The following is a 19,470-nucleotide window of genomic DNA, read 5'->3' as shown; positions in this document are numbered from 1 at the left end:
TTTTCAAAGGGTCCCAGGCGAGTCTAATGTGAAACAAGATTTGGGGGAAAAAGTTTCTGGAAACTTGTTCTTCAAACTATGGTCCAGAAGCATCCACAGCAACAGGGGGCCTTTGTACATTTTTATTTGTCTCTGTTAAAAAAAGAAATAAAATGGTAGATTTTGTATTTATCTTCTCAACTCTCTGTAGCTCTCCATCACATTAAACCTAGGGCAGCCTAATAAAAACTACGAGAATTGGTAAAACTTGTTAAATGGCTACCTATATAAAAATCAATATGTAAAACTAATCACTAGATAAAAAATGGAAATTGGGAAAAATATCTCTATAAAATAAATTTTAGCAAGAGGCACAAACATATAAAAAAAATTATAAAGTTCTACTGAAGTGTACAAACAAGACACGAACATGGAATGACAGCATGTTCTTGGATGGGAGGATCTTAAAATGTCACAGCTCCAGAATTAATATAGAAATGTCATACAATCCTGATTTTAATCTCAATAAGAGTTTCTTTTTTAGGGGTGCCAGGGTGCCTCAGTCAGGTTGAACAATCAACTTCGGCTCAGGTCATGATCTCACAGTTCGTGGGTTTGAGCCCCACATCAGACTCTGCTGACAGCTCAGAGCCTGGAGCCTGTTGCAGATTCTGTATCTTCCTCTTTGTCTCTGCCCCTACCTTGCTTGTACTCTGTCTCTGTCTCTGTATCTCTCTCTCTTTCTCTCTCTCTCTCAAAAACACTAAACAAACTTTTAAAAAATTAAAGTTATAAGGCAGAATCTTAAATAATTCTTAGGTCAAAAAAATATACTTCTATACTATTTTTATAATTTTTTAAATGTTTTTAAAAAAATTTTTTTAATGTTTACTTTTGAGACAGAGAAAGACAGAGCACGAGCTAGGGAGGGGCAGAGAGAGAGGGAGACACAGAATCTGAAACGGGCTCCAGGCTGTCAACACAGAGCCTGATGCAGGGCTCAAACCCACCGACTGCGAGATCATGACCTGAGCCAAAGTTGGATGCCTAACCAACTGAGCCACCCAGGCACCCCTAATGTTTATTTGTTTTTGAGAGAGGAAGAGAGACAAACCACAAGCAGGGGAGGAGCAGAGATGGAGACACAGAATCCCAAGAAGGTGCCAGGCTCTGAGCTGTCAGCACAGAGCCTGATGTGGGGGGCTGGAACTCATGAACTGTGAGATCATGACCTGAGCCAGAGTCAGACACTTAACTGACTGAGCCTCCGAGGCACCCCTATGCTACTTTTAAAATGAAAATGAGAAAACTTAGAACATATGACACAATCAGAACTATATTCAGAAGAATACTTTTATCCTTAGGCTTTTAATTATTAAGAGAAAATAAAAATAAACTGTTCAAGAAGTTAGACAACAAAATAAGCATCAATTTTGTAATATTTTTAGTCAAGGATTGCTATCCTTAAATAATGTTTTGAGAATCCTGCTTTCCCATAGGAAAGGGAATGTTGCAAGGGAATATTCCTCCCACATTAACAAAAATCAAGGGAAAAAAAAAAAAGACTAGATCATCTAGTTGAGCCTATCAAGGCAACAGGTAAACTGAATTCAAAAGGGTGGCAAGCCCCTCTGAGAAGGTGTGAATCATTCAAACTGGTTCACCTTTGGCAGAACACTGGGGGATGGGGGGGTGAAAACCAGTAGCCAAAAGAGTGGGTAACAAAACAACGGATACTTTGACAAACTCTTAAAAGCTCAATGTGTGTGAAAATAACAGTACAAATTCTGGGAGTCCCACACACAAGGGAAACCACCTCCACTAATGAACTTTTTTTTATATAGACCTCAAGCAGCACTCCTGAGAAAGACTGGGGGCGGGGCTAGAGACCTAATGGAGCCTCTTCAGTGGGACAGGTATACAAATGGGGAGTGGCTACCTCTGGAGCACAAGCACAGAACCCAGAACCTTAGGTTTTAAAAACCATATGTCAAGGTTAACATCACTGGTACTGAGACAAACTAGCACTGTATGCCCCTGAAATGATGTACTACGGTCACATTATTACCTACGTAGTATTTCAGCCCAAAAACCCTAACTCAAATTTAATTATATGGAAAGAAACAACTTTAGAGACATTCTTCTAAACATGTGTCACGGACCCTTCAGACCTGTCAGAGTCATGAAAGGAAAAAGAAAGGCTGGGAAACTGTTCTAGATTAAAGGCCACTAGAGGAATAATGCAATTAAATACAACCGATGATCTTTGATTGTGCCCAGCAGTGGATCAAATAAACACATTTTTGTGAAATGTGTCAGAGACAAGGAAAGAATCGAACTTCTAGAATGGGAAAAACAATGATCGTGTTTACGCCAATCAGGAACCAGAGTGAGCTTCTCAGCACACTTACAAGCCAGAAGGCAATGGAGCAATGCCATCAAAATTCAGAAGGAAAACATTTCCAATATAGAATTCTAACCCCTGCCAAGTCATCAGTTAAGCATGAAGGTAAAATAAAGAAATTTTCATACATACAAGATCGCCAAAATTTATCCTTTCTCAAGAAGCCATTGAAGATGCTTTCTACCCAGGTAGGGAAATAAAGAATGAAAAATACCCATAAAACTAGAAAGCAAGAAAAAAAGCAGGAGATAATCAGTTTCTAGGATAATGGTGCAGGGAGTTGCCGGGGTCCCAGCTGTCCTGGAGGGCTAACGTGATGGAATCTAGTGACTCAAGTAATAGGCATGGAGAAACTCCGCAGCCTCTGCACACTCTTTTTAACCTTATAACATGTCAGATGATGTGTTCTACCAAAAAGGAAGAAACCAAGAAAAAGAGACCAGCGATCCAAGAAGCAGGAATTCCAACCCAAGAGAAAGGCAGAGAGTTTCAGCCATGACAACAAATAGACATTTCAGGATGATAATTGTGTAGCAGGCCTGGTGAGGAAGAGAGAAAAGGAGTGTCTGATAAGAAGGATTCCAAGAAGAAAAAAAAATTGCAATAGCTACATTACGTTACAAAATGAAACTTATGGAAATTGAACTGAGGGACCATTTAAAGGAAGAATTAGCTACAGGACTATGAAAATTAAGGCCGTTATTAACTTAAAGAAAATGAAGATAATGATATTCAAAATATACTATAACATTCAGCTGAGAATATTTTCATTTCATAATAATGTAAACACTAAATACAGATCTAAACCGAAATTACAAAATTATGGTATTAAGTATGGGAAAGGAGAAACTATCTAATGGGAACCTGATAGTGTCGGAAATCACTGAATCAACAAATAGCCTTACATACTTGCTATTTAGAATTCTGGAATTAAGTAAATGCCAGAAGAAACAGCAAATAGATTCTAAAGTGCTTCCCTCTAGAAGGAGGAGTGAGGATGGGTGCACAGGAAACAATGTTTTTGTTAGCCCTCTAGTTCTGTTTGACTGTCCATCCTATGTGCATTGTTTTGAGAAGATTTATTTTCTTTAATCAATGATTTATCAGGTCTTAGTAAAGTTCTGTGAAATGTAATTTCACTGGTAGAATCTTATTTTGTTATATGAGAGCATTCCAACAAATCTGAGACAAATTATAGAATTATCCTGAGAAATATTAAAGTGATATTGCCTAGAGGAATCACTGAATTATGGGTTTTGCTCAGAGACGGCTCCTTGGAAGAAGTGGATCATATGCTGGGATGATGTATGTTACCAAGAAAAAGGCCTCAACAAAATCCTCTGAGGGGAGAATGTGAAAATTAAACCAAGAGTTTGATTTCCCAAGGCTATTGCTCCACCTCTTTCTTAAGTGTTCCACCAAGAATGGCTATTCCTACACATCCCCAGAGCTTCCTTGGCCTCCTCTGGATGAGACTGGCATAGGCAGGAAAGGTATTTTTTTCTTAGGTTGATAGATTTATAGTCCAAGCAGGAACATTTGCTCAAAATTATCTGAAATGTATCATATATCCACTAGTTCATCAATTCAAAACATATTTACTGATACCTAGCCTGTGTCAGACCAGTGCTAGGCACCAGGGATAGGATAATAAAAATGACAAAGGTCTGTGGCCAAAGGGCAACAGTTTGGGAATTAGGATTTCTCGTGGCAACTAACAGCACTGTCATCTGCATCTACCAAACCCTACTATCCTGAGCATCTTAAAGTGCCAAATGTATCCTCAGTCTGGGAATGTGAACCCCAGCAGATGTGCAGGCCAGAAAACACAAGAAGTCTACTTACATCTGCGTGATAAGGTAGAGTGGGTACATAAAAGACAAACTGATGTTCCCGACAGGAAAAGTAAAATTTGTTTGTGAGGAAATAAGGCTAAAATAAAAGAGGCAGCATTTAATCTAAAGCATTTCCTATGACTTGGATTTCTTTTTTAAAAAATTGGCTGCCTTATCATTTTCTTAGTCACCTTTTCTCTAGGCTTATTGGGGGCGTAGTCCCTCCCAGCAACCTCCATCTGCTTGGAAAACAGAATCAAGAGAATGAAAAGCCATGATGACACATCCTCCACTGGATGGGAATATTAGGAGAAAATCAATAAATGTACTACCATATGCACAAAACCTATGAATGTCCCCTTCAGACTAATGCAGCACGTTTCACACCGCGGAGAGAGCAGCTGTGAACCGCGGCTTCAAGTAATGACGAGTATTTGAAACATCTGCACATCACTGCTCCTCCTCATTGCCAAGCAACATCATTACTTTAATTCTCTCCAAGTAAATACTCTCATTGTTGGCCAGAGGAAGATATATCTTTATCAAAGATTTCATCTCTTGGGCTCCTTTTTGCCCAAAACGTGATTGGGTTTCTCGTGTTGTTTTTTTCATTCTAGTGCACGAAACTTTTTTTTAATCAAAACTAGCGTCTTTTTTTTTAATGTTTTTTTTTTTTTCTAGGAGAGAGAGAGAGAGAGACAGCGTGAGCAGGCGAGGGTCAGAGAGAGAGGGAGTCACAGACTGAAACAGGCTCCAGGCTCTGAGCCGGCAGTCAGCACAGAGCCCGACGCGGGGCTCGAACCCACGAACCGCGAGATCATGACCTAAGCGAAAGTCGGACGCTTAACCGACTAAGCCACCCAGGCGCCCCTTTTTTTTCTTTTTTCTTCCCTACTAGCAGGGAACCGTTTTTGAGAGGTAACAGTCTCGGTCAGGACCTTCCTCTCTGGTGTGTTAGTCCCGATTATCACGCGCTTTTGCAAAGGCCAGACAGAGCGACCTTCAGCCCTGTTGTGCTCTTCCCGTAAATTAAACAGCGACCCGGAGAGGCGCCCAGAGCTCAGTGGCCCCCGCGCTCCCGCGCTGCGGGAGCCGCCGCAGGGAGAGTAGGGCACCTCTGGGACTGGGAGGAGAGCCACGGAGAAGGTGGAGAATAAGAATCATGTGTGTTCCTCGAGTGTACAACCCACATTTGAGTGACAAATGACGAGGACAACCTATAAAAACAACTAAGCGCGAGTCTGCCCGAATCCATTTCCCTCTCTGTGCGTGTGCGTCTTCAACTAACTTTGGAGCTCGGAGACCCGGCGTGGCGCCCCTCGCAGCCTCGCCTGCACCTGCGTTTCCCGCGCCCCGCCGGCCCGCTTCCGTACCTCCGCCTCCCCCAGGCTGAGGATGGAGGACCCCTTCAGCCCCTCAGCTTTCTCGCTGGCGCCCAACGTCTCCGTACCCGTCTCTCCTGGCTGGGGTCTCAACTTCACTTCCGAACAGGGAGCCTCAGCCCCGGGGCCGCCGCCGCCGCCGCCGCCGCCGCCGCCTCCCGGACAGCCTAGCCGCCGCGTCCGCCTGGTCTTCCTGGGGGTCATCCTGGTGGTGGCGGTGGCCGGCAACACCACCGTGCTGTGCCGCCTGTGCGGGGGCGCCGGGCCCTGGGCGGGTCCCAAGCGCCGCAAGATGGACTTCCTGCTCGTGCAGCTGGCCCTGGCTGACCTGTACGCGTGCGGGGGCACCGCGCTGCCGCAGCTGGCCTGGGAGCTGCTGGGCGAGCCGCGCCGGGCGGCCGGAGACCTGTCGTGCCGCTTCGTGCGGCTGCTGCAGGCGTCCGGCCGAGGCGCCTCGGCCCACCTCGCGGTGCTCATTGCCCTCGAACGCCAGCGCACCGTGCGCCGGCCGCAGGGCCCGCCTCTGCCAGCGCGCGCCCTCGCCGCCCTGGGCTGGCTGCTGGCGCTGCTGCTGGCGCTGCCCCCCGCCCTCGTGGTGCGCGGGGGCGCCCCCTCGCCGCCACCCTCCGCGCCCCCGGCCGCGCGCGCTTGGCCGGGGGAGCGTCGCTGCCGCGACATCTTCGCGCCTCTGCCGCGCTGGCACCTGCAGGTCTATGCGCTTTACGAGGCCGTCGCGGGCTTCGTGGCGCCGGCCGCGATCATGGGCGTCGCTTGCAGCCGCCTGCTCTGCGCCTGGTGGCAGCGCCCACCGCAGGCCGCACCGACTTCAGCGCCCTGGGGGGCGAGTCCCGGCCCAGCCCCTGCGCCCGGCGCCCTGCCACGCGCCAAGGTACAGAGTCTGAAGATGAGCCTGGCGCTGGCGCTGCTGTTCGTGAGCTGCGAGCTGCCCTACTTCGCTGCGCGGCTGGCGGCCGCGTGGTCGTCAGGACAGGTGGGAGACTGGGAGGCCGAGGATGTGGCGGCGGCGCTGCACCTCGTGGGAGTGGCCAACAGCGCTCTCAATCCCTTCGTTTACCTCTTCTTCCAGGCAGGAGACTGCCAGCTCCTGCGGCGGCTGCGAAGGCGCCTGGGCGCCGTCTGCTGCTCGTGGGAGGGAACAGCGGAGGACGATGAGGGGGCCGGGGGCCACCAAGCGCTTCACCGCCACCGCTGGCCACACCCCCATTATCACCACGCCAGAAGGGAGCAGCCAGGGGAGGGCTGCTGGCGCCCACCCCCGCCTCGCCCCCGGCCGCCTCCCTGCTCCTGCGAAAGCGCTTTCTAGCGGCTCGAGGGCCAGTCAGGTCACCATCGCCGCCGCACGGCCACCGCCGAACACGGCGAGGCTGGCCCTGGTCTATCCACGTCACAGCGGGCGCAGGAGTCTCAGAGAGTGAGAAGCTGTCCCCTTCCTACACGCTGTTTCTTTCTAATGTTTACATTTTCCTACACTTTTCCAATTTCTTCTCTCCCTTTCAGTTCCTCTCACATTTTCCAGTTTGGAGATGAGAGTTTGAGCCACTGGAAATTCTAAAAACTGTGAAAGATACACAGAGTTATTTTTGCATTTCTCTTTGATGCTCCCATAGTGTTCTGGATAAGATCATTTGTTTTAGCCAAATTGCCAAGCTTTCATTATTTGCTGTATTATCATCTGTTTTTACTTATTTTGAATCGTGTTTAAATCAAGTGTACCTTCGAGACCAGAGAATTTGCCTTTCCTTCCAGGAGGAAAATCCCCACATTGCTCTCCCTGAGGAGCCTGGAAATTGTACCAGCGATACTGTCAGAAATATAATCATGCTGTCACTTCAGAGCCACAGAGTATTTGTCAAATAAAAACATTTCCCACAGAGCAATTAGTACTTTTTGTTACATGATAATGTGTTTTCTCAGAAAATCAGCGAAGCCTTTATTTCCAGTCTTCCCTTCCATGGAAGCTGGGGTTGTAGGAGGGGCACAAAAAAGCTTCCCTTTGTCCCTTTCAAATATGCTCAGTTTCTGTAGGAAATTGTGCCCTTGCCCAGACAAGCCTCTACAGCTGAGATGCTGGGCTCAGATGGAGCCTCTCAGCACAGAGTCCCCAGCAAACTAGCCAAGAGAAACACCAAGGCGGTGCGTTTGGGAGGGGCTCACTGTCCCGCATGGAGCTGCAACCACTCTAGGTTACATGCATGAATAAAACTCCCTTTTAAAAAATGAAGGAAGGCAATGCCTATTGGTGTGGGTTGCTGGGAACAAAGTAAAGCAGCAGATTTAATCAGTGACCTCCTCCTTTTAACTGTCCTTGGTCCTAGAGAGAAGTGGCAGCACTTATGAACAATATATCCGTGTGTTTACCAGTGACTTTCATCTGAGAATCGGCATGCTTTCCATGATAGTGTTTCCTGTTTACGCAGTGTCAAATTAGGATGCAGAAAAGGGAAATGATTGCTGGAGTTCACTTGTAGAGCCAATGCTCTCTGAGGGCTTTGTTTACTTCACCTATGTATCCCAATGTTTGATGTGTACTAGGCACTCAACACATATTTGTTGAAGGTTTCATAATATGAGTCAGGCAAAGATAGAATGGATACAAGATGTACAAAAATGTTCGTTAGGCTTGATTTACCTTCCTCCAAAATTTTGTCAAAAAATGTTACAGTTACAGGCTTTCCTTCATCCTTTTAATCATCCCCACCCTGCTTAGGATACTACGGTGTGTAATATACCAAGAATAAGCCAGCCAAAGAGAGAACACAGTTGTCTTCATGATACTTTTATTCATTAGCATTCTTTTTGTTTTAAATGTTTTATTTATTTCTGAGAGAGAGAGAGAGGCAGAGAGAAAGAGACAGTGTGAGCAGGGGAGGGTCAGAGAGAGAGGGAGATACAGAATTTGAAACAGGTTCCAGGCTCTGAGCTGGCTGTCAGCATAGAGCCCGATGCAGGGCTTGAACCGTGAGATCATGACCTGAGCTGAAGTCGGATGCTTACCCAACTGATCCACCCAGGGGGCCCTATTTTTCTTCATTAATAAACATGAATTCCTTATTTTGTGCTAAGCAATGTGTTAGACGTTGAACATGCTAAGATGGATGACACACATCTTTCCCTCAAAGACCTTATAATCATATGTAGGAGACAATCTGAAAATTACCACACAGTATCACACATATTTTAATAAGGGCTCAAGCCATGGTGTCATGTCACTAGAAAAGAACATCTGACCATCTCAGGAGACTCAAGCCATCATTCCAACGATGGTATGAAGGATCAATTAATGGCAACTGGGGAATGCATAAAGGGAGGGATCAGACAGAAGCTCAGAGAAACCTCAAAATATGACCCTGTATGTTATATAGCTTTGAATGCTCACAACTGAGATAATTTAAGCCAGCTGCGTCACCTTTTCTGTCATCTGAAGTTTGAGAGCACCCTAACAGAAAAATGAATTCAGCTGGTTTAAATCTGCTATCTCACATAACAAGAGTCCGGTGTAGGGATGCTCCAGAGTTGGTTAGTTGAGTAGCTTCATAACTTCACAATCGAAGATCTAGCTCCTTTTCAGTCTTCTATTCTGCCATCCTGAGCTGGTAGACTTGACATTAAGGTTGGTACCCCTTGAGGTCACAGAATGACCACTGTGTTTCCATCACACTCAAATATGTCAATGTCCAGAAAAGTAGAATTTCTCTTTTTATTTTTCACTTTATAGGAATGAAGAAACATTTCTCAGAAGTCCCAAGTAGATGTCCCTGCATGGTTTATTGGCCAGAACTGTATCTTATATCCATATCTAGACCATTGCAAGGGAAATGGGGCCACCATAATGGCTTAGACCGGGAGCTAAAGATACAAGTTGCACAGGAGAGGGATGAAAAAAATGAGACTCCCATTTTTTTCTTTTAAGAAGAAAAAATAAGGGGAAATGTGTAGGGGAGGGCAAGACTAAACTTTTATACAATTGCCAAACTGTTAAAGAGATGATCTTTATACTCTATTAGAGCTTTTCATCTGTGCCATCTAGAAATTATGAGAAATCTCCATCTGGGTCAAAAAAACAGAATACATATTCATGTAATTTGAAATTAAACTGTATTTTCCCTAGATTTTGTGGAAGATTTGGTTAAGCCCAATTCGTACTGAAATACTTCTATAGCTAAGGAGCTTTCTCTAATCTTAATTAAATCTGACACTTGAAGGTAGATCTAAGCGATTTGGTTCCCATCTCTAGTGGCATTGGTAGGTTAAGAAATTTGAAGCATTCCCTTAGAATGATCAGCATTGATCTCAGGAGCCTGGACTGCTATAGACAACTCAGAGGTGGAGTTCTTCCCCACTGAGGAAGTCCCAGAGGTTATTCTAAATTTATATTCTCAACTGAGTGGGACATACCATTTGAACTTCACAGCAACGGTAAATGAGCAGTTGACCCTGAACTTGATCTCTTTTCTAGGTATCACTCAAATACGATATGACCAGAAGAGAAATTAAACCACACACTGGAGTTTGGGAGGAATCAAACTGCATCCCCTCACCCACTGTACATTGCCCCCTTGGAGTTCGATTTTAACAAAGCTGCCACACTCAGGCCTAGACTGCAGGACTCCAGGAGGCACTATTCATATAGACGGCAATGTAAATGTCACTACCTGAACTTTAAAGCTTAAATACAAAGAATTCTATATTTAAAAAAAAAATAGCCGCATGGCAACATACAGCTAAAATAAGTAAACATGACCTATTACATAATTTGAAGCAGAGAATATGTAGAAAACAGTCAAGAGTGTAACTAAAACTACAATTAGTGACTAGTTATAACTCATTTACTAAAAATAGAATAGTCTAGCTCATTTGTGTTAAGTGGAGGTAGACTTTTTTCTAAGCCACTTCCTAGGAAACACAAAAGAGAGGAGAAAATTGGAGGAGTTTCCCTCTCATTCCTAAAATGTTCTGATTGATCAAAGGAAAGATATTACAAAGAAAATGAGGTCTAATTAAATTAAACAAATGTTTTGCTGAGATGCGAGGCGGTATAATCAAAAGAGTAGTCTTGAGAGCCTACAGACCTGGACTTGAATTTCATCTCTACCGCTTAGTAGCTGTGTGGCTTTGGGCTATTTGAGGAAATCTTTCTGAGTCTTGGTTTTCTTATCAATAGAAATGGGGTTTATATTATCTACTTCATAGGATTAATATATGTAAAGTACTTGGGGTGGGGGTGGGGGGGTCCTGTCAGCCTGTCTCTTCAGATTTACCCTAGTACTAACTATATGATAGTGTTATTTTCTGACTCTGGGCTGTGAGGGATAAAATCCAGTAATACTACATGAAGGGAAGCAAAGGGATCTGGGGGAATCAATCTATGGAAGATTAATGCAACAATGGTGGCACATAGTAACAGGAAGATTAATGCAACAATGGTGGCACGTAGTAACAGGGAAATAACAGGGGCCTTACAGAACGTATAGTGTGCACAGTAATTCTTGACTCCTTTACTGGAGAAACTTTTCTAACAGGACTCAGATTCTTCTATCTAAGGCCTCTTATGAACAGTCAAGTGCTTTGAGAGAAGCTGGACCCTCTCCCATTCTAAATAAGTCTAAGCACATCAAAGAAATTCTACTCCCCTTACCACCAAGGCCTGTTCAGGAAGGGTCGTGCGATCCATTTAAGACCAATGAGATGTGTTGCAAGGCAGGGGGAGTTGTTAGGGTTCTAGGAAGGACATTCTTAACTCTCCTGAGAGAGCCTTGAGAGCCAATATGCTCTCTCCATCTCTCTCCCAGTGAAGGTAAATGAGGGAACATGTAGTGCTACTGCCCGCTGGTAGCCCACCTATGACCATGAGAGACAACAGTCGTAAGATGAATGCAATGCTGTGGACATGGCAGACTGGAGAGATGAAAGAACTTAGGTCCTTAATGACCTCACTGAGCTGTCAGGTCAAACATCAGAGGCATGTTTATTGGATGTCCTGCCAAATGAGATACATTTTCTTATTGCTTAAGGTTAAATTAAGCTGGATTTTGTTTTTGTAGCAGCAAGCATGCTCTAATTGAAGAAGTTTGGCAAGAAAGAGGAAGTCTCAATTTAGCTTACTGCATGTTCTTTATTAAAAAAAAATAAGAACAGTCCAAGTATACTTTTATTTAGTCCATCAGCCAATAAGTAGTGAAGAACTGTATTGGACACTATATTGAGCATAGTGGGGCAAGGGAAGAAAATCAAAGATGTAACTCTTGCTCTTAAAATTTTTATATTCTGTGAAGAATTATGACTTTCATGGTAAGTACTTTGTTGACAAATCTCAACCTAAAATTATTAATGTTATAGGACTTTATAAATTCCTACCATTGGTGACATTATTCATTCATTCACTCATTAGATATTTATTATAGATCCATCTTGTGCCAAGTTTGTATGAACTTTTACACCTATATATCTATCTATATAGATAAACTGCATATGACTTATCATAGACATACATTCCAGTTAAAATTTAGCTTTTCGGTGGGAACTTAGGGCCAACTATTACTGTATTTGCTATGGCCAAATGAGGCATCAACAACCACTAAATGGGCTAGAGTAGCTTATTATATAATGGCTTCCAGTGAGTCACTCCTCTTTATATTCACCCCTTGTGTAATCTTTTCTCACAAAGAGTCTGGGCTTGGTCATGTGACCTACTCTGGCAGTGGATATCAGAAGATCATTCACAAGCAGGGTCTTGACAAGCTCATACACATGGGTCCTGCCCTCTCAGAAAAGCTGCCCAAATATCACAACGCCATGAAGAACCCAAGAATGAAAGAGCATAATGGAGAGGGAAGCCCAGCTACTCAGCGATTGCCACCAAGCCCAGTTCCCAGCTGACTCTCCAGCTAAATGCAGCCACATGAGTGAGCCCAGGGGAGACCAGCCCAAGAACTGCTGAGCTAACCCACAGACCTGTGAGAAAAGAAATCACACCCATTAGGTTTGGGAGTTGGTTTATTTCGCAGCAATAGATAACTAAATCATGTAGAGTAGTAAAATGCTTTTGGATACATTAAAAATGGGAGTCAAATGACCCAGATATTAGAACATATGGGTTCTAGTCTTTCACCACATGTCAAACTGGGGTATTTAAGTGCTTACCATGTAATTTGATGAGACTTCACACCAATGTGAAATGAACAGAACCTCAAGAGGAAAACTGAGCTCAGGAGAAAAAGTTAACCTTTTTTCCATGTGGTGAAATCTATTGCCAATCCCCAGCAGTTCTGGACATGATTTTATTAAGTAAGGTACTACTGTATGTCTTTCAAAATACCTACAAAATGAATAACAGGAACCATAATGATAATAGCTAAAATTTATTAAATAATTTCTATGAAGCCTGGCACAAGCATCTATTCAATTAATCATCACAACAACTAAAAGGAATGTATCATAATCACCTCCACCTTATAGATAAGAAAATTCGGGCTAAGGATAACTTGCCCATGGTCAAATAGCTAGTAAATGGCAGAGGTAAAGCTGCTGGGGTTCTTCATTGTTGTTGTTGTTTTGTCATGTGAACAGGTAATCGTCAAGAAATTCATCTGAGCCTACGATACAAATCTTTGTTTATGCAAGATAAGTCTGTTAGAGTCCCAGCCTGGACTCACAAGTGTGAAGTGGGGAGAGAACATGTTAGATAAAAAATGGCTACCTGAAGAATTAAATGCATTTTAGAAAAACAGTATACAATTATATCAGTTTCATCATTTTAGCCTCCAAACTATCCAAATAAAGAACTGACTTGCTAGGAATGGAGGAAAGTGCCAGCTGTTCACCAAAATCTATTCTCCCCCTCTTATGTGGCTGCTCAGCCAGAGACTACATTTCCTAGCCTCCTTTGCATCTAGTCAGAGCTATGTGACTATGTTCTTAGCAAGGGAATGTGAGAAAAAGTGACATGTGTGGCTTCCAAACTTGGGTCTTAAAACAGGGCCTGGACTCCTCCATGTTCTCTTTCCCCTTCCCTGGAAAATACGATGTGACAGTCACACAGTGTAAGATCAGGTTTAGCCATGCCAATGAGGACAATATCCTAGAGGGTGGTAGAACAATGAGATGAAAGGAATCTGGGTCTTTTCAGGATTTTGTGGGACATAGCCTAAACTTGACAGAAAATTATATGAGAGAGAGAAATAAATTTCTGTTGTCTTTAAGCCACTGAATTTTTGGAGTCTCCTTATTACAGTATACTAGCCTTTACCTCAACTTATATTTTGAGGTTGTATTAAATTATACTAGGGGATAGTTTTACTTCTCATTTTTTGTTCTATGGGGCTTCTGTGTTTGCAGGAGAACTTGGTGTGTATTGAGGTAGACCAAGTCTAGAATGTGAAACTCTTCAGAAGCTTAAGGAAGGACCCTGGGTCCAAGATATCCAAGCCAAATAATGCCTGCAGGATGTCTTTTATTTGCCCCAAAGGAAGTTGTTTAGCCTTAGGAAACACTTTTTGTTTTTTAAAAAAGCTAAAAGTTGAATATGTTAGAGAAACCTGATATCCATGGACATCAATACAAGAGCAGATGTCAAAAATGGAGCAGGCTCTGTGGTTGCTCGTAGTAACACTGATTGCTCTCTTGCTTTACTAAAAGAATCCCAATTTTGTTCAAGGTTAACATGTTCTAATTACCTATTGTTATGCAACAAACTACCCCAAATTTTGTGATATAAAATAATCACCATTTAAATATGCTTATGGATTTTGTGGGTCAGGATTTGGACAGGGTATAGGAGGGCTGGCTTGTCTCTCTTCCATGACTTGGGGCCTTAGTGGAAAAGACTCAAATGACTGGGGTGCACAATCACCTGGGAGCTCTACTCATATGTCTGCTGCCTTGGCTGGAATATTCAAAAGCTGGGCTCATGAGGAACTACTGACCAGAGTGCCTAAACATGGCCCTCTGTGTGGCTTTGGCTTTACTTTATGGCAGCCTTAGAGCAGTCAAACTTCTCCTAAGGCAGCTCAGGGTTCCAAGGGCAAATGTTCTAATGAGCAAGGTGGAAGCCACATGGCTTCGTGTGGTCTTGTCTCAGAAGTCACATAGATCCCTCTGTACTCTACTGGCTGAAGGAGTCACAAACCTGCCCAGATTCAAAGACATAAACCCACCTTCCCATAGAAGAAGTGCCAAATCCTTTGTTGTCATATTTCACAGCTGCCATATCCGCCATCAAGGAAGATAACCCTTCCCCTCCCCTGAGACCCTGCTCTGGGAGATAGTTAAATCAACCATGGTAATCCCGTTCTTTCTGGGATTGATTGGTTGAAGGTTCTGAACCATGAAACTAGAGGTAAGGGATTCTGACAAAGCCTTAAATAGGAGCTATCAGTAGAGGCCATTCTTTCTCTTCTTCTGGAAGGTGTAGTTTATACATGTGACCTAAAGCTTCTATTGCCATCTTGTAACCCACTGAGGGGAGATAACATTAAGAGAAGGCCAACATCTATGGTTCAAAGAGTGGAAAGGTTAAAAAAAAACAAACCCTCAAGTCTTTGATTATATAGCTGAGCAGCTGAATTAACCAAAGTTTGAGGCATCCAGTCTGATTGTTCTATGTGAAATAGTAAATTTCCTCATTGTTTAATAAGTTTGAGTTGTTGTTTTCTCTAAAGTCATCCAAATGGATATAAGGAATGTACTTGTCAGGGTTCTCCAAAGAAATAGAAAGAATGGTGTGTGTGTACACACATATTTATTTATTATAAGCAATTGGCTCAAGCAATTATAGAGGCTAAGAAGCCCCACGATCTGCTACCTACATGCTGGAGACCCAGGAGATCAGGTGATGTAGTTCCAGCTGGAGAAAAGGAGACCAACATCCCAGCACAAACAGGCAAACAGAGTAAATTCTCCCTTTCTCCAGCTTTATGTTCTATTGTTCTTTTGTTCTATTGAAGCCTTCAATGAACTAGATGATGCCCAGCCAAATCAGGGGAAGGAATTGTCTTTATTCATTCTACCAATTCAAATGTGAATCTCATCCAGAAACACCCTCAGACATACCCCCAAAATAATGTTTAACCAAGTATCTGGGCCCTCCATGGCTCAGTCAACTTGATATATAAAATTAACTATCACAAGATACTGTTGGGTTTCCTTAAAACTTCATCCCAAATAGGAACTGTTAATTATGCTTGCAAATTTTTGTTTCTCTCTCTTCCTAAAAGTGCTCTAAGCAATCTATCATTTCAGCAAATTCTTTAAACACAGAAGGATACAGATGATTGAAAATGTAGCCTGGATCATCATCCATGAAGTTATACTAAAAGGATTTGGACAGTGCAATTCTAGACATTGAAGAACCCCTATGCAAGCTGTGAACTCCATTCCTCTGACCAGTGAAGTCACATCACTGTGTTAACAGAGTATTAGAACTGCTCCATTGGAGACCATGTAGCAAACAAGTAGCAAGCATTTCTTTAGCTAACTGGATGGACTTTTATGGGTTTTTAAATTTATTTTTAAAAAGCTTATTTATTTATTTTGAGAGAGAGAATGTGTGTGTGCAGGGGAGGGGCGAGAGGGAGGTGGGAGAGAATCCCAAGCAGCCTCCACACTGTCAGCACAGAACTCAACATGGGGCTTGATTTCAGGAACCGTGAAATCATGATCTGCGCTGACATCAAGAGTAGGGAGCTTAACTTACTGAGCCACTCAGGCACCCCTGGATGGAATTTTTAAGTGCATTCTGAATTTTTAAAAAAGACTTGTGTTTTTCACTGAGCATTTATTATTACTGAGTATTTTTTTAAATGTACCCATTGAAAGCCTGACCTAGGTCAATGTGTTCCAGAGTATACTTTGTGAAGCAACAGATGCTTCCGTATTAATGTATCATCAGGGAAAAAAAGAGTTTCAGAGTTAAATGTTTAGAACACTAGGTTAAATAGGTCTTTCTTTTTAGTGTTTTACTATAAAATACACAGAAAAGTTGAAGAATACAAAAGAACACCCACATATTCACCACTGAGATTCAACAGTTGCTAACATTTTTTGCCATCTTTGCTTTTATACATCTATATATATTGTTGCTTTTGAATAACTTGAAAACTAGTTGCAAACATGATATCATTGCACTTCATCTATGAATACCTGAGCACACATCTCCTAAGAAGTTTTGCATAAGCACAATAGCAACCCCACACCTACGGAAATTAACAATTCCCTGAGATCACCTAAGACTCAGTCCATATTCAAATGTTCCCTTTTGTTCTCAACATAACTTGAATAGATTTTTTACTTTGGAGACAAAATCTAATTACAGTATACACATTGTCTGTGATTGTTATGTCTTGTTAGTCCCTTCTATTCTAATACAGCTTCCATGACCTTTAAAAAAATGAAACAAAAAAACTGTTGCATCTTTTGAAAAGACCAAGCCAATTGTCTTGCAGAATATCTGACATTCTGAATTTTTCTGAGTATTTCTTCATGATATACTCTATTTGATTCCTCTCTTCACAACCAGGTTTGTTAAAGCAGTACCTGTCAGAGCCTTCAATATGCTTACTGCAAAATGACCCTCCCCTCCAAATGAACACCTTTTAGGAACCTCTGCCTTCGTCACAATAACTCTTTCTTTGGGAATTGTCTCCACCTCCAACACACACACACACACACACACACACACACACACACACACACACACACCCATAGGGCTTCCAGGAGTCACATATGGACTTTGTAGGTCCATAGAACCACCTTCTGGAAGACTAATGCAGATTTAAGGGAAAAGACTAGGAAAATCAGGATAAAACTCTCAGTTTTTTAGGTAAGATCAAAAGCGATACAGTTTTTGCACTTGTGGATATTGGTAAGGCCTACACCTCAAGGGAGTGGGCAATAGAAACTTGTTGAATAAGGGCCTAGAGAAGGCACAACCAAGATGACACATGCTAAAACAGAGCCGTGTCGGACAACACCACAGCAAGCATAGGTCTGGCTTAGACGTCGATCTGATAGAAGGTTATCTTTTCTTGGCATCAAGAACATTTGTTTTTCCACAGGGCTTCTTATGGGAAGATCCTGGGGAGGGAAATCTAGGCTAGAAATCAAGGAGGAAGTAAAAGGAAGGAAAGAAGGCACTTAGTTATGGCAAGCAGTGCATGTGGCAGATAAAGAGACCAACCTAAGAAGGAAGTTAACCTGTTAGAAACTCACCCAAGCCTCCCTAGAAGGAACAGGGTCACAGCTGAGGGGACGGAAGCGTTGAAGATATATCCCACCTTGGGAAGTCTGGAATATTCCAGATTTGAAGTAAGGCAGTGTTTTGAAGAGCATGTGGCAGAGGTATTCTTGCTCCCTAAGACTTGAGGAAACCAGATCAGAAGCATCAACAGCAGTGTCAGAGTAGGGCCACAAGGGATAGCCCAGGTGGAGCGGAGGTGAGGAGTAGCGGGGAATCATCCCTGGCAGCATTTTGCATGAACCGAATTAATTCTGTAACACGGATGGGGATGAGCCAGACACTATGTTCAAGACTTAAAATGCTGCTCACAGGGATGTGGGGATTTTGACACTAGACAGAGCCACCTCTAATGCAGCATACACATGCCAGAAACACCAGACTCAATGGAGTGTTAGATGGGACCACACAACCCTTATCCTTTGGCGTCACATGAAGGGACTTCAATTAGACCAGCACTGCTGAACCACCTCAACTGTTGGGGTTAGAGGGGCCAAATTAAAAACAAAACAAATAACAATCAAAAACAAAACAAACACTCTCCCTATCGGAGTTCTAAACCAATGTCTAGGGGAGAAGCTGAGGTTCAGAGATTAAATCTTCTTACAGATTAAAGCCCAAAGGTAACAAAATCCAAAGAACTGAAGTTCAAAAAGCAAAATTTCCTATTTCATCTGAAAAAATTAAAGACCTCCTTAATTGCCAGTTCCACATAACCTTTGCTGGAGAGTTCCCTGAAGCATGGGTATTTGTGAATCCTTCCTTCAGTAGAGGTAACTGGAAACTGCTCTCCTTGAAAGAGGACCTCTCAGTTTCTATTTGACCAATTCTCATTTCATGATAAGCCTCACTCATTTAAAGAGTCCAAAGTGTTAAGAGGAAGCAGAACTTTATTGCAGCCCTGGTTCCTCACCTACCTACTTAAGTTAGGAAACAACCCGCCCCCCCACTCCTGGAATGATGGCCAAGCAAATCTGTACTCCCAGAAACCAGGACTTGGTATCACCAAAGACTCTCTAGAATAAGCTTAGGACATGCGATAAGGTCTCGGCTACCCCCAAGTGGCTGTCAGTTGGTGGATGCAGACAGTCCAAATCTACAACAACTGGGAGACGCTAAGGTTAATTTGGCATCATGTTAACAACGCTGCGGGTGGGGAGAAGATCCATCTATGCCATTTACCTAAGACAGAGGCAATGGAATCCACCTTTGCACAGGTTTAGAGATTTTCCAAAGATGGAGGTCCCAATCTCCAGGTGTCTTTCTCTTCTTAGGAATTAAAAATCTCTTCATTGCCATTTTCCTTCTGAGTCCTCCTACTTAATGGAACAGGGCCTCTATGTTGTGCCATGGAGCTCTCTTGTATTTTCAGTCCTGTGCCTCAGTGTCTGTTTTCAGTGACTTTGGCTAAGCAATCTGCCTCTAGGTATGCTTTCTCCAGCACCATCTGGACTCAAAGAGATGGTGTGGAGTGATTCTGAGCATGTGACATCTACACGAATCCAAGGCTAGTTCTCCCATGCTTCTCTTTCTGGACCAGAATGCAAATGGAACTTGGAGCAGCCCAGGCAGTGCTGCCTGGCCTGCCCACGCTGTCATGGACAATTTCCAGTGAGATAC

At 43.2% G+C, this 19,470-nt stretch overlaps 1 protein-coding gene across 1 annotated transcript; it reads left to right on the top strand.

Moving 5' to 3' along the window:
* Nucleotides 1-5,529: 5,529 nt before the first annotated feature.
* On the top strand, nucleotides 5,530-7,498 carry GPR150 (G protein-coupled receptor 150). Its single transcript, XM_039239405.1, has one exon. The coding sequence runs from the start codon at nucleotides 5,614-5,616 to the stop codon at nucleotides 6,922-6,924; it is 1,311 nt and encodes a 436-aa protein (XP_039095336.1). The 5' UTR covers nucleotides 5,530-5,613; the 3' UTR covers nucleotides 6,925-7,498.
* Nucleotides 7,499-19,470: the final 11,972 nt, after the last annotated feature.

This window comes from Hyaena hyaena, unplaced genomic scaffold (genome assembly GCF_003009895.1).
Source record: "Hyaena hyaena isolate Hyena2069 unplaced genomic scaffold, ASM300989v1 scaffold_156, whole genome shotgun sequence".
Classification (NCBI taxonomy): domain Eukaryota; kingdom Metazoa; phylum Chordata; class Mammalia; order Carnivora; family Hyaenidae; genus Hyaena; species Hyaena hyaena.
Note: the sequence above shows the minus strand (reverse complement) of the source record. Positions and strands in the feature narration are given on the sequence as shown.

Excerpts from the sequence above, each read along its gene's own strand:
- GPR150 (XM_039239405.1), top strand. The coding sequence starts at position 5,614 with ATGGAGGACCCCTTCAGCCCCTCAGCTTTCTCGCTGGCGCCCAACGTC.